Source organism: Notothenia coriiceps, unplaced genomic scaffold (genome assembly GCF_000735185.1).
Source record: "Notothenia coriiceps isolate Sejong01 unplaced genomic scaffold, NC01 NC01_scaffold00027242, whole genome shotgun sequence".
NCBI lineage: Eukaryota > Metazoa > Chordata > Actinopteri > Perciformes > Nototheniidae > Notothenia > Notothenia coriiceps.
In genome coordinates, this window is record NW_011359943.1 from 2003 (window position 1) to 18242 (window position 16240).

At 38.5% G+C, this 16240-nt stretch overlaps 1 protein-coding gene across 1 annotated transcript in view; it reads right to left on the reverse strand.

The window, feature by feature from the left end:
* The window catches only part of agla (amylo-alpha-1, 6-glucosidase, 4-alpha-glucanotransferase a), a 20385-nt gene that overhangs the window by 812 nt on the left and 3333 nt on the right, over positions 1-16240 (reverse strand). The window contains exons 4-18 of the mRNA XM_010785163.1: positions 15053-15232; positions 14337-14487; positions 13805-13926; positions 13562-13671; positions 13312-13446; positions 12648-12778; positions 10834-10970; positions 8881-9014; positions 8350-8522; positions 7618-7720; positions 6267-6489; positions 5576-5687; positions 4763-4898; positions 2580-2692; positions 1970-2181 (exon numbers count right to left, since the gene is read on the reverse strand). Of these exons, the coding sequence (XP_010783465.1) occupies positions 1970-2181; positions 2580-2692; positions 4763-4898; positions 5576-5687; positions 6267-6489; positions 7618-7720; positions 8350-8522; positions 8881-9014; positions 10834-10970; positions 12648-12778; positions 13312-13446; positions 13562-13671; positions 13805-13926; positions 14337-14487; positions 15053-15232 (2172 nt within the window). The remainder of the gene's footprint in view (positions 1-1969; positions 2182-2579; positions 2693-4762; positions 4899-5575; positions 5688-6266; positions 6490-7617; positions 7721-8349; positions 8523-8880; positions 9015-10833; positions 10971-12647; positions 12779-13311; positions 13447-13561; positions 13672-13804; positions 13927-14336; positions 14488-15052; positions 15233-16240) is intronic.

Sequence of the window (16240 nt, forward strand, 5' to 3'; positions counted from 1 at the left end):
CATAAGCACCCACACCCACACCCGCCCGGCGCCTCACACCTTGAGCAACTCCGGAGAAGAATAGAGTCCAACCCCTATCCAGAAGTAAGGTTCCAGAGCCGACGCTGTGCGTAGAGGTGAGCCCAACCAGATCCAACTGGTACCGCTCCACCTCCCGCACAAGCTCCGACTCCTTCCCCCCCAGAGAGGTGACGTTCCACGTCCCCAAAGCCAGCTTCTGTCGCCCGGGTCTGGTCCGTCGAGACCCTCTGCCTTCACTGCCACCCTTCTGGCAGCGCACCCGACCCCATCGCTGTTTCCCGTAGGCGGTGGGCCCGCGGGACGGAGAAGCGGAGGTGTTGCCCACGTCGCCTTTTCGGGCTGTGCCCGGCCGGGCTCCGTGGCAAGCCCGGCCACCAGACGCTCGCCGACGAGTCCTCCTTCTGGGCCTGGCTCCAGAAGGGGACCCCGGGCTTCCTCCGGGCCGGGTATCCTCACTTCGTGTGTCGTCTTTCATGAGGTCTTCTGAACCAATCTTAGTCTGACCCCTTGCCTGAGACCAATTTGCCATGGGAGACCCTACCAGGAACACAAGGTTCCAGACAACACAGCCCCCAGGTTCATCAGGGCACACAAACCTCTCTACCACGGTAAGGTGCTGGTTCATCTAACTTCAATATTTAAAAAAAAAAATTCCCGGGGGAGCATGCCCCAGGACCCCCCTAGACTAGAGGGTGTCAGGTCCACTCCCCACTTATAAAAATAGCACTTTACCACTGCACCCCCTCTAATCTCAGATGCACCCTGAGTCATTTTGTTTAAGTACAGTGAGCCTTTCTAAAATATACAGTAAAGAGACAAACCCACCAGCATTATAGGATATACTATGACTTTGTGCCAAATACTTGTTGCTGATTTAGAGTACTGGCACCTTTTTTATTCCAATTCAAGCACTGTTTATATGTTGGTTACACAGTGCTCCTTAGCCTGTGTAACCCTTGCTGCTGGTCCAGATTACCCCTAGGTCTGGACCAGCAGCAAGGGTTACACACAGGCCCTCTCTCTTCAAATAAAAAAATCATTAATAAACATCAAACTGAAATACAACAGCCATGTCAGAAATAAACAAGCTTTGACCTGAGCAAGACGCTAACTTTTGTACTCTCTCTACAAATCTACAGACACTGTTTATATGTTGGTTACACAGTGCTCCTTAGCCTGTGTAACCCTTGCTGCTGGTCCAGATTACCCCTTGGTCTGGACACACTCTCTTCAAATAAAAAAATCATTAATAAACATCAAACTGAAATACAACAGCCATGGGTCTCAGTGCTGCCCCTGGCCAAATTTGGGCCGTACGCAAATTGGTGTCATGAGATCACGGTAAAGAATTAATTAAATCAAAGCGATGTCGTTGCACTGCAAAGCGAGTTAGCTAAAGTGAAAAAGCCTGGATTTAAAAACATTAGCATTAAAAGATGAACATTGCAATTAGTTGACTGTTGTAGAGCACAGCCAAAGATTTTGACAACTTAATTTAAGAGAAATAACTTTTCATATAAAGTGGTTAAGATATATATTTTTTGGCTGAAGCAAATAGGTTGTGTTTTGTTCGGTGTTTTATATCATGTGTATAGTGACTTCACCATGTCGTCCTGACCATGTCTACATGCCTAAATGCATTGAGTTGCTGCCATGTCATTGGCTGAATAGATATTTGTGTTAACAAGCAGTTGAACATTGTGTACCTAATACATTGGCCAATAAGTGTATGTCTACCATGTAGTGATAATAAGTCTCATGGTTTTAATATATTATGTTCAAATGTTCTTTTAAATGTTCTCTGAGCTTAGCAAATCTCAGTATTTTATCACCATAGACCACAGTCAAAAATGGAACTGGCTAATAGAACCCAATCTTTTAATTGAACATTAAAAAAAAGTAAAATTAGATTTAGTGACCAAAAGCATAGCACACAGCAGCTACTTACCACCACCATGGCAATAGGGAAGTTAGTGCGGAGTTGGTAGTCACACCAGGGACTTGAAGACCCAAAACTGTCCTTGTAGATGCCTCTTTTGTGAACCAGCTCAGGTTGTTTCCCCTCATAGTCCTTTGGATCATGGGGAATATAGAACTTCTTCTCAAAGTTCTCCTGGATCTTAAGATCCCACTTCGCATATGACTCAGAATATGTCTGTCCTGAAATAAAAATAACATGGTTCCAAGATTGTTATGGAGAATGTAAAATCCCTGAATCTGTAATAATTCGGAAAAAACAAAAAACAAAGAAATAGTGTAAACCAAAGCAGCTTCCTGAAATTGATTACTTATGAAAATGCGTATTAGTGTCATCACCAATAATTACCGCAGTTAATAGTTTAGAGCTAATCTCTATCTTTGTGGAGGAGTGCAAAAATTTTGTTAAACATTGAACTTTACGTAAAGGCAATAAAAGGCAATTTATATAAATGTTTCAATAAAGTCCTGCCCATTCCACTACCAGTGCAGTGCTACCTGACAAAAACACACCATGACACACACCTATAGAGATCTTGTGATTATTAAAGTGATCCTGAATGTATGTGATGTTACTGTACCTCCTCTGCATATGTTGACTGCTGCATAGGGGAAGTGCCCATTGTTGTGCAGTTTCACAATCCATCGAACAGTAGATTTACACAGGCCCACTATCTCCACTGCAGAGCCATCCCTGTATCACACACAGACACGCAGAGATCCAAATAGTGGAGGTTATATTGACAGGATACAGATTAAAAACTGGTTTTAAAAAGACTCAAATTATGGTCATCTTTAAAACTATTGAGCTCTAATATTATTCTTCAAATTTCAGAATACATCTGCCTCGTGACAAACGTAATATTTAATCCTGCAGCAGGAGAGATTATGTTTCCTACTGCTTTATTTTTATAGGCCGACTATGCATGTGGTAGTTTCAAGCAAATATATTGCATTTTTTTAAGAGCTGTAAATGTAAATAGTTTGACAATCTTTCTAAACTGATAACTGAAAATAATACAATTATTCCATCAATGTCCACATATTAACAACATTTATTTGTTGATTAAAACTGTGCCGTGTAGTTCAGTACAAAGCCAATTAGTGGACTTCATAGAACCAAATAGTTCTCTTCTATTATGTACCTAAGGTTCAGCCTATAGACTGAAGACTATTCTGATAGACCTGTGACTCCCACATCATTGTGGTTGTTGACACATAGTGTTTGTCACACTATACTGTATCTCGCTGTAGTCTGGATGAGAATCTGACAGAGCTCAACATTTTACTGCCAGCAGCTCCACTGATAATACATGCCACTAGAATGTAAGAGTAGAATCTAAAGTGACCAGTATTTAAACGTATTAACCCTATTTTTTTAATTTGAGAAAATCCTTTGTTTGTTTTTATTTAAAGGGGACGTATGCTATATTTGAAAAATATATTGTAGGGCCATACTTATACAAAACATGTCTTTGAAGTTTTTTGCTAAAAATACCAAACAGATCACCCATTGTAGCCATGGCTCATACCCCTCTATTCTCCTATATTCAAGCCATGTTCCAAAAAGGCTGATTCTGTGACCGTAGCTTTAAATGGAACAGCTGCTGCTAGCCACGCCCCTTTGTAGGGTCACGCAGCTTTCCCCTGCTAAGAGAGTTTTCTACTGGGAGAAACTCAGCTAAACGCTGCCGTGATTAAATACCATATTATGCTCCCAACCACTTCAAGCATTATTTCTGAAACAGTAGGGAGCTCAAACGTTTCTCTCTCGTAGGGTTTACCGCAAGGACATAACGTTACACATATTCTCTCCAGTACAGCGTTAGCTCTGAGTGTTGGCGATGCTTGCTAATGTAAACACAGACCATATTACTCCCCAAACACGGCGCGCATTGTTTCTCATACAGCACATAGTTCTTTCTTAAAGGGGACCTAGTATGCAAAATGCACTTTTTGATGTCCCCAGTGTGTCAGGGAACTCACGCAGCGTCAGAAAATAAAACCCTCGCTCTTTTCCTCCGTACCCAAATCTCAAAAAACGGGGGTACAACGGAGCTGATCCAGATTTGCGTCCGATATGACCTAATATCGGAAATGTGGACCCACGGCACTATCAGAAAGTTGCTATCAGAAAAAATGCCCGACTGTTTTGGACGTAATATGGTTGGTGTTTACATTAGCATTGGCTAACCTGTACTGGAGAGCATGTGTGTGAAGAAGCTGGATATAAAAAGAACTCACCTTGTGGTATAACCGGCAAGAGAAAAAGCCTTTGAGCTCCATACTGTTTCAGAAATAATCCTTGATAATCCATGATATGGCGTTTCATCCATTTTTTTAATCCATGATATGGCGTTTCATCACGGCAGTATTTCCTTTAGAAAATAGCTGCCAGGTCCCGCATGAGCTCAGCCCCCTCCTTTTTTTTTAATCTTTTTTTTTTTTTAAAGCTTTATACCCAAAATCAGCACTTTTGAAACAGAAAGTGAAATAGAGGGATATGAGGCATGGCTAGAATGGGTGACTTTGTGAGTCTCCTTACACATCAGGGACACATATTTATCTATAAAAGACATAAAAAAGTGCATTTTGCATAATAGGCCACCTTTAAATACTACATGATACATAATATTCACAGTGAAATTATAGATTTAGCAACTTTGCAAAGGTATCTTTTTAGCTTTTAACTTTCACAAATTAAACGTAGTCATGATGGATGCTTGCTCAATAAACAAAGATGGAGATATAAGAAAAAACATACCTTGGTGTAGCAGGTATTCCCTTGTTGTGTGCCCTCTCACTCTCGCCCATCTTGTCCATCCAAGTTCCACAATTGAAGCGATTTCCTCCAGAGATGAAGCCAGTGGTCTGGTCCACTGCAGCCTCTACATTAAAACCTGGTGAGAGTCAGATGGGCTTTTATCAGTATCACAGAGTGATACCTTAAATGTACCTTAAATAGAGTGCATAGACGCTGATGGTCAATCGTACCTTGGTGTTCCTGAGTAAATCTATCCAAACATTTTATTAAAAAAGGATTGAAACTCTAGCCGATTGGCATTACTGACATTAATGTCTGGTGTTTAAAAAACGCAAAACTCAAAGCAGCTACTCCTCAGACAACAAAAACTTCATGGTCTGACCTCATGATGCTGCTGATGAAGTAACTTTTACATTATTTGCAAAAATATACAATTTAAATAATCTCGAAAACCTTTAAAGTTTTCACAGATAATAATCTGTTCAATGTTACAGTTATACATTTTTTAAATGTTGTATATATACAACATCCATAATACTATCAGCTTGAAAGGTGAAAGGCATCAAACCCTGACTGCTACTTAGCGCCAGACAACTGGCAGCCCCTTCCCAATGCCACCTCTCCAATGTTTGTACCTGTGTTCATGTGTTTATCAAAAAACGATGTGTGTAACTTAAATAACACCAGAGTGAAATAATGTATCCTCTTAATCTATACAATAGTACACAGTGTGACCTGACCTGAGCTGTGTAAAGCTAAAAGATATCAAATAAAAATCATTAAGCAGTATTGGTTATGAGTGCATGAAAATACCTTCATCAGTCATATTGCTGTCCAACTGTGGCCCAGCGTTGGTCTCTCTGAACTGAATACCATGCATATGTCTCTGCATGACCTCCTGGATAACATCATACAATGGTTGTTCCTGAAGAAAAAAAGGAATTAAATTCTCCAAATGTTTTGATTCAAATAAAAACACCAATTAATTTCAGAAGATTCAGATAACTTACAGAACTGTGCAGTTCCTTTCATTTTTACAATGGATAAATGTATATAGCATTTGTATTAATGAGCAATTATAAATGGCAAACATGAAAATGCTAAAGAATAGGCTACCCCATAGTATGCAACAGTCTTTAAGAACCATTTTGGAACTTTATTTGGGTATTTCTACTTTATGGTGTAATGCTTTGCCAAAGACTGATGTGATTTTACAAGCTAACCCTTTGAAAAGAATAATATTTGGTGCAACCAAACCTTTCTTATGTGCAGACAGAGTTCTGTGGGGAAAAGTTTGGCTATGCAAGAGAACTGACTGTGTTGGTTAAATATAGTGGTGTGACCAGAACCAAAGTCAAGTCATTGTTGACTGACTAAAATCAGGGAAAAAGAGGCGTAATTGTTCATTGCTAATACATTTTTGCTCCATCTAGTATGATTTCAAACAGCAGTGACTCTGGCTCATCATATCAAGAACCAATAAGAACAAAGCACACAGTCCTACCCCAGCTCCATATGGCTTTTGCTCAGATATGTTGGGGTACATCCTTTTGACAGGACACTTGAGGATGGAGACACCGTCTGGTACTAGTGTGCAGTACTCCTGGATACACTGCAGCCACCACCAAACAGAATCCCTACAGTTGTAGCGCACATTAGTGCCACTGCCAAGCAGGTTGGGGATCAGGCCGTGATGCAGTGTACCTCCAAATGCTAGGATGATGTTCCTGTGAAAATTGGGATAGTGGTTTAATAGATCAGGGTTCAGATAATTGAGTTCTGGAAAGAGCACAACAGATGCCATTACTGTTAAAATTCACCATACTGTGAAACGTCTCATAATTCAACAATGAACAAATTATTTGCCATGCTTGCAATCTATACTACTTCATTCTGAGATTGTGAATATTTTCAGTTAACCCCACCTGCTATTCCCATTATGATTTGAATAGGCTAGATTAAACAGAGGTATTTCTCCAGTTAATTTTTGTGACCTCAAATTTTCACAACAGTTGTTGTAATTGATCACTAATTTCAATAAATGTTTGGTGTTCTATTCAAAAGTAGCATCTTTCAGTAAACATGTCAATGTATTTATACCTCACAATTTATCAGCTAATTATTGCGGCATAACACATACTCAGTGGATGTCAACTACTTAAACAATTTCACAACATTATTGTCAAAAGTCACTTTTAAAAACAGCATTGCAAGTTCAGTGTGAGCTTTTCAGCATACATCATTCACACCACAATTTCTTCAGGAATTGCATTCGCTAGTTCATAATTTATTCTGTTTTAAAAAATTGACAATATTCAACTTTATGCGCTTTAGAACTTGTGGAATTGAGGTATATGACGTTGGCTAAGAAGACTTAACACAGATTTGGGAGATAATTCATACTAGGTGTTTCATAAACAGTGAAACTAGATTAAAGTTTGACATATACCAGTCCGTGGATGTAAAGATTATTTTCAAAATGGTACCTTATTTGACTCAAAAATCTTGTTTCATTTTGTGTAAACTTAATGAGGTCTATTGACCATAACAAAAAGTGATGGAGAAACTGTGGAAATCTAAATGGAAATTATCACTTTGTTTTTTTAGATTGCCGTGCTATTATAGACAAAACATATCAGATTTCAGGTGCCCGTGGAAAGAAATACCTTGTCATATTTAAATCATCCCCATAAAATGCCCCTTGAATAGGTAATTGATCTATTTGACATTTATCAAATGATTTGAATATGATATGAAAATAAAGACCACAGTATGTTAAATTCAAACAGACTGTGCTCAAAGCCTTATGTCTTGAAGACAATGTTTGTCTATATTGTCTAGTATTGCGGACTGACCGAGCTTCCAGGTATCTGCCAGTCAGCAACAGCAGGCCTCGCAGGGAAATAAAGGTGTCACGGCCCCAACAACGGAATACCCCAGCACAAAAGTGAGGAAGACCTGTATTAAGGACAAACAACCATGTATAAGGGCAACAGTTGTTCTTTACCTAATTATACATACAGAATGATGAATATATGAGAGCTATCATAAGCTAAGGCTGATGTTATTTTATATTTGTCTTATGTGCTGCATTAATGTAGCAGCCTGGCAAGATGCGGTTACAAAACTTCACATGTGTGTAGATTAGATTAGAATGAAGTTTAAATTGCAGGTACTACATTTTTTAAAAGTGTGTACCGGTACTTCAAAATAAAGGCAAAGTTTGAAAATTGGTTTTCAGCAGGACGTGGCTCCTGTCACTTTATGCCCCTGACCCTTATTGTTGTTGAAGCTGGTATGATTCCATCCCAAGATGGTCTTTAGTTTGACATACATAAATGCAACACTAACTACTATTTTTTTTTTATTATGTTTCATTTCATTAAATTTCAAACCTTTATTTATCCAGATTGTCCCTTGAGATTATAGATCTCTTTTTCAAGGTAGACCTGCAATGTGTAATTTTTTCCGCATGTGTATATATATTATACTATATTTCTTTTACTATGTATATTGGGTGACACCTATCACATCTCATCTTACCCTTTGTAGTGTTATCTTATTTTATGAAATTAGAAAGTGCATACCTGCTGCAAGTGACACAAAGCACTGTTCCTCCTTAGTCACTTCATTAAAGGAAGATTGGACATCCTTAAGATGAGGAGAGATTGTGGGCATAGCCCAACTGTGATCCACACCACACATCTGCACCGAACCCAGCGCCAGTTGTTTAACTAGGCTTGAACCATTCTGCACAAAGCTAATGTAGTCAAAGGAACACAAAAGACATGGAAAGACATTTGTCACCAAGTGAACACTTTGTCATATTGTTATTTCAATGCTAAGTCAAATTAATGAATGGATGTGAAGTGACTGAGGGAATGAATGTTTAACGAAATCCAACAACTAGGCATGCAACAAGATTGCGTTTAAGGCTACTACGACTCCTACATGCTCATGTTTATATGCTATATACAAATTGAGTACGATAAGAAACTAAAAAAAAACATAAAGTAATATTAGTATATCATTTTCTAAATAACCCATATTATTAAGCCTTTGTTAAAAAGAGAAAAGAAAGAGAAATCAAACAGTAAAAAAAAAGAGGAACAAAATACCTTGACATGCGTTTGAAAACAGCCTCTAAAGCGGTGTTGTAGGCGCCCTGAATAATGGAGTCGAAGTAACAAGGCACAAGGTAGCGGGGGATGTGCTTCAAGTAGCCAAACATGGCCTGGAACCAGTGGCCCACCTGCATGTCAAGGGCAATAACAAGTCAGCAGTTCTTAGGACACACCCAAACTAAAGCAGAGACGTATTTTTATAATATTCTAGGTGCTTTCTGTTCGCACTGAAATTGCTATAGAAATCAAATAAATCTAAATAGTTTATTGGCACCTGGATAAACATCTAAACTGTGATGTATTGCCATAATATATACACTGTACATTTGAATGCTTAAACTGCATGATTTTCTGATAATAACAAACAATTATTCGAGGATCTTCAATTTGGCTTTCCAATGCATCATATCACAGACAGCACAGTGATAAATGACCTTCTGATTGCATTAGACAAAGGACTCTCGATGCTTGTCTTGTTAGACCCCTTTGCTGCATTTGATACTATTGACCAGGGCATTCTATCACAGAGATATACAATGTAATAGCCATAAGATATACCACACTAAGCTGGTTTGAGTCCTGTTTTTCTGAACAATCTTGGTTTGTACTTGTGAACTTGATGCAATTGAAAGTCAGTCAGGGATATACGGATTGTATTAACTAGGCTTCCAGTATCAACGTAAGGAATTTTAGCGTTATATTTAATCAGGATATTTCCTTTAACAGTATACATAAAACACATTTCAAAGAATACCTTCTTTTATCTACCTCATATATACAAAATAGGCCATACATTTGTAACCTTAAAGATTTATTATTGCAATTCTTTACTTGCTTGCAATCCTTCAAAATCACCTTAAGACTCTTCAACTGGATGAAAGATCATCTCTAGGAGCATTGGTTCCTCGAGAAATAATATAATACCATAATATAATAAAAAATGTAATTCCTTCCTTGCTAACAAAGCATTTAAGTATCAGGCATCATCCTATCTGAATAGGGTTCGTAGTACCCTATTGCTCCACTAGGACATTGCATTTCATGAATATAGGGTTATTAGTGGTCCCTGGAGTCTCCAAAAGTACATTAAAAGCCAGAGCCTTCAGCCAAATAGCTCCGCTTCTGTATAATCAGTTCTCAGTTTGTGTTCAGGGGGCAGATACCCTCTCCAAGACTTGCTTTTAACAAGCCCCTAGCTTCTAGATGCTTTGGCTGTCGGGAGACTTTTATTTTTCACCTCTCTTGTTTCTTATCAGTATGTCATCTCAAACTGTATGAACTCATATCCTATAAATGGGGTATCATTCCCAGAGTTTTTGTCTTCTTTTCTGTTTAAGGTAACGTCTTGAACATAAGTCTTTCCCGTGTTATAATTTTTTGGCGGCACCTGGAAGATTTTTGACAGCCTCCAGCATCCTTTATTTTGAAATATGTCACATTATCCTTTTGTCATTTGGATTGTCTTTTTGCAATATGATTTTTAATCTGTTCACACAACATCTATTTCACAGCTGTCTTTCCATGGAGAATCATTTTCTTTGTTGATCTCCCCAAGGTTTCTCCCATATTTCCATTCCTAATATGCTAAACACAGAGTGAAGATAAATGTCTAATATGTGATATTGGGCTATATAAATAAAATAGGATTGATTGATTTAAATATTGGTTTTGTTTGAAAGTAACATTTTGTTGTTTAGCGCAAACCTTAACCCTTTTGATTTTTCAGAAAAACTGGGAAGACTATATTTTAGTTGGCTTTATTTTTGGTCAGGATTTTAGATTCATATTTCATATTTAAATAGTAAATATTCCTGTTGGATCTGTGAAGAGCCGAATCTCAATCTCATAATGTTGTAAAACTGCAGGAGTTTCCCTCATTAGATATGGCAGGTGATAATATTTACCATGTGAAGTAGAGCCCTAAAAGCAAACCTGGCTGTAACTCACCTCTCCCAAAGCTCCCTCCTTGGCCAGAAGTCTATTGGAGACATAGTCCATCATCCAGTCTCCCTGCCTCAGGTTATCACAGAGCGGATGACCAAGATCATTCTTAGGACGAATCTCTGCCAACACTGACATCAGCCCTAAAAATCACAAATATCTCATGAATATTTGTCTTGCATATATACTGGTTTAAAGGATGCTGATGATATTAATAATAGCGCATACCCTAAACTTCTGTTGTTTTTGCAACATCATAATGTGTATGATATCATCAAAAACTGAACTTTAAAACATTTCAATTATCAACAGAATGTGAAGAGTGTAAAGATTAGACATTGTGTCAAAGCCGTCCATCGAATATCTACTGAAATGATAATGAATAACATCTGACAAGCCCCATCAGGCCCCATCTTGTAATACTCATTGTTTCGAGAGAGGCTATAGAGAGCACAAAGGAGAAGCAGAACTGGGCTGACTTTAGCAGGCTCAAGGGCTTGTCAATTATTACATCCATCATTCTAGGCTTTTTTTTAAAAGAGGCTACAGATAAATTGTAAATCCAAGTATTTCCAAGCGGTATTATTGTAGGTTATTACGGAGCCCTGGAGGGTTCATAGAGAGAGAAATAAATAAAACGTGGCCACGCTTTATTAACTTGTGCGCACGAGATGTAAAGCGTGGCCACGCTTTAAATACAACGAGGCCACGCTTTAAATACAACGAGGCCACGCTGTATTAACTTGTTAAAAGCGTTACGTGGCCTGTACTACGAATCAGGAATTGCTATTTACACTATTCATTCATGAAGTATGACGCTGCTCTGTCAGCACGCGTCTCCATGTTTGTGATTGGTCAAATGTTGCTGACCCCGTCCCTTTCACGTGAACGCGCTCTCAGCCGGACAGATGGTGTGTGTGTGTGTGTGTGTGTGTGTGTGTGTGTGTGTGTGTCGGTGTGTGTGTGTGTGTGTGTGTATGCTCAGTTCCGCTCTGTGTGTGCGTGTTCGGTGTGTTTGTGTGTGTCCGACACCACCGGCATTTGTTTTCAAATTACCACGAACAGTAATTTACACAAATCTGGTTCTCCATAGTTATATGTGTATTCCCAAGTGAACGAGAAAGTAAAACGTGGCCACGTTTTATTTATTTTTCTCTCTATGAACCCTCCAGGGCTCCGTAGGTTATTTATTAAACAACAAGGATAAATGTACTTGCTTACACTGTACATAGTAAGTTAGATGGCTACCGCTAGCAGCATGGTACATTTTACTGTACTAGGTAGTAGGTAAGAAACAACCTTCAAAATCCTCAATATAAATTAGAAAAACCCCAATCTCTATTATAAAGATGCAGTAAAACACCCGGTAGTAATAACCTATTAAAATCATTTACTATTTACTAATCTAGTTTAGTAGAAGGAAAGTTCCAAATCACTCTCCCTCTTAGCTTTCTTTGCGTCCTCAGTTAACGGGTTATTTTACCTGATAACGTTTCCACAGTCAACATTACTCCAGTTGTTCCACAATAATGGGAATACATAAAATGTAAGCGATTGTATTGTATTTGTTTGGCCAAATGCTCTCGGATAGTCAGTGATTCAGTGTATTTGTATTTACTGGTGAAAGGGATATCACATCCAGAGAGCTCTGACATGCAATAAACGTCTACTACATAGTGATTAAATTAATCCAGAAATGCTGTCTATTGTCACATTAAATAACTGATGGCTATAAATAGAGTATGTATTGAAGAGGTGAAGTGACAGCCACTATTTATTCATAGCAGGTGTATAGGTATTACACATTACACCTTTAGTACCTTGCAAGCCCCCATAGTTGAGAGGTAACCATGAAGGAATGTTGTAGCATCCTCTCCCATCCTCTCTTTCCTCGGCATCACAGTGGTACAGGAGCACATTCATGTCAGCCAGGGTCAGCTTGGACATGATACTAATGAGGAAGAGCATATCAGCAATGATGATGACAATTAGCAGAAGAACATGGGTATAAGATATACAACTATGCATTGATAGGCATAAGTGTCATATACAGTAGAAAATGATCTAAAGCTAGGGACTCCGAGAAGGCTTATGACGTCTAGCTTTATATGCTAATGCAATGCTCCAATCGTGCATGCAACCTGTTGAAGTTACTCCTGCTAGATTTGTATTATTTTCAACTTCAGCTTATATCTTATTTGTTATTTTTCTATTAGTAATTTCTTTAAGTAGCTCTCTGAGTTACTTAAAAAACATTATGTCTTTAGCCTGTCACTGCTCGCTAGTCATAGGTACATATGTGCACAGACTGCATGACATTAAACGTACAGTAGCAATCGAAATTATTCAACCTCCATTACACAATAAACAAATTACACAATAACTGTAGTTAGTAGTAGTTCAATGAAACTCAAATATTAGACCCTAATAGACTAACCCTAAACCTACTTATTATTGTTAATTTAGGTGTTGAGGCATACAAACATCATTAATGGCTTGGTTAGAATAGATGGTGTACTGTTGTCAGCCAGAGAGCCGGTCTGGTACTGAGGACTAAATTGGATCAGGTGGCTTCTCAGGGCCCCCAACTTCTCATGGGACCTAGGCTCCAGAGTCACCCTGTAGAAAAACACAAATCACATTTAGAACCAAACCCGCCCAGACATACTAATCCAATGATTTAGACTGAGTATGCACAGGACTATTCTTTCACTCCATCCACATGTTGACCCACCTGAAGATGATGATGCTGCCTGGTGTAAACTTCTCAAAGGCTACCTCCTGAAGAACACTGTTGTGTTTTGAGACCATGTCAGCCTTTTTCACCAACTTACTGTCATTCAGCTGGGAAACATTTTTGAAACAATTGAAAACATGGATTATGAACTATGGGACAGTTTTGCATGTGGCAAAACATTTATTATTATTATTATTATTATTATTATTATTATTATTATTATATATACTGTTTATATACCTGGATGTGTTCTTTGATGTCTATAGTGCAGTTTGGCAGAGCACTCATGTTGTCATCTTTTTTGTTGGAGTTGGTGCGGTTCACAATGGTCCGAGCCTCCACTACCACCTCTTTAATCCGACCTATGAAAGCAAGAGACAGGAAAAAAGTAGCGGTTAGCTGAAATATCTGAAAGGGAAAGTAGTTGGCATATCAGGAATAGGATACACAATGTTGTTGTTAACATAATTAACTTTTATTATTATGATGATTATTGTTTCTATTATTATAAACATGTTTCAGTATCCCTTCTTTCTTGTCCAATAAAAATACACACAATTATACACAGGTGCACTAACCACCCTTTTTTTTTTTAAAACAACAGTTTTTTTATATTATGTTGTTATTATAAGTTATTTTTTAAAGTAATTGCTCCATTTATTTTGTTTATCTGTATAACATCTCCATGTATTCCTACGTATTGCATTATGCTACCTTTTTTTCTTTTTATGAACTGACCCATGCACTACGAAAAACCAAAATAGCATATCACCTGGTATTAACATGGGTGGAACATCATTTGTATAATAGTGTGTTTCTGGATTCTTGATCGCCCTTCGCAGCACAGCCACCACAGACTGGTGGCTGCTGGGACAGTGTCTGGTTACTGCAACTACGCACTCATCAAGCTGTTCCACATACACCTGCACAACCAGGAAAATAACAGCAGATAGACCAGATTTAAAATATGACGACAAACCAGTGGATACCAGTACCAGTACCTATAAGTACACTTAGGTAAAAAATACATTACCATGTTGGGTTTTTATTATTATTTTACATTTCAGGCTTTTCTATGTTTTTTTAAATGTTCTATTCAATCTCTTTATTTCATGAGACTATGCCCAAAGCTGATGGTGATGAGATTGAAATGTCCCGTCTAATAAAAAAAGTCAATCAATTCCCCAAGCCTCTGCATCTCTATACATCTCTTTTGCTATTGTCCACCTATCTGAATCATCCTCTTTGAATTTCCTTATCCTGCTCAACTGAATTGAATATCCTCCTGGTCAATTGTGTTAATTTCCTTATCACTTTAGCTATCTTTTCCAATTCAGTTTGTAGATTGTCAAGTTTGTAACTCCTCAAGCTTTCTAGGCATTACTCTGTATTCAAAACCCACCACCAAAAAAATCCATTGTGATTTTCTTTGACAAAGCACAAGTAAAAACACTTCAACAAACTACTTATATCAGGGAGAGAACATACCTGAGAAAAGCCCTCAGCAGCCAGCTTGTGGTGAAGCCTGTTCAGTGCCAGCTTTACAGCAAGCATTCCAGTCTGCAGGTTGACCTGGCTAGATGTATGGGCCTCAGAGTTCCAGCATGTGTACTGTTGATTCTCCTTCATTGTGGAGAGCTGTACAATAATAATAATAATATTAATAATCTATTTTATTTACAAGCGCACTTTTCATTCGAGTAAACACAACTCAAAGTGCTACAGAGTAAAAAGGGTGAAACAAAACAACAAAAACAATAAAAACAACAGAATAAAAGCAGTGACATTTATGGGGTTTATGGGTTTATGTTTATGGGTTTCATTTATTCATGGGGTTTTTAAAAATCTAGTAAAAGGCTATTCTAAAAAGATGTGTTTTTAGGCCTTTTTTAAAAGCATCCACAGTCCTCAGCTGGTTTGGAAGGGCATTCCACACAACACGTTCTCACTCCCAACCCGTCAGGCCGTCACATGTTGACGGTCGGTCAGGGCCCCTCCCCGTCACTCTATTACGGACAGGGTACCCCTTGAGAGTCCGTTTTTAACGGGCAGGGCGCCCCATTGACTTGCATAGAACTCCCTGAACTTTGGTAATAGAGGAGTTGGGATCGCGGCGAAATGCTCTCCGCAGATCCATTCTCACAGCGTTTATCAACCTTTTTCTTACTCAATATCAAGCCACACTTATTGTTTTTACTTCTTTATTTTAATTGAATAAGGTAGGACTTTTGTTGCTGTTAGTTATGGGGAGAGTAGGGGCTCAGAATACTGAAATCTGTATTGTTTCATCGTTTTTTCCTTCTAATTTTGTATTATTTTCTAAACCACACACTGTTATTTACTCAACAATAACACATAATTATCCTTGTGTTTGTTTATTTGTTTGACTAATAAACACAAGTTGGAGTCCGTCAGGACCGAGGGTCGGAGCAGCTCATAGTAGTTGCTTTAGAGAATTTTACACCCGGAAGTAAGTATTCTCTCCCAGTGGCGGCGCTAGGGGGTGGCTACTTGGGCTCAAGCCCCGGATGTTTTCTGAAAAGCCCCGGGTGTTTCACTTAAAATAAATATATATATTTTTTTGAAAATGTCTCGGAGTAATGTGCAGTACCGGAGTCCACCAGAGAGGCAGCCGCTGCGCGACATTAGTCTGTGTACTGCGTAGCCTTCCCTGCC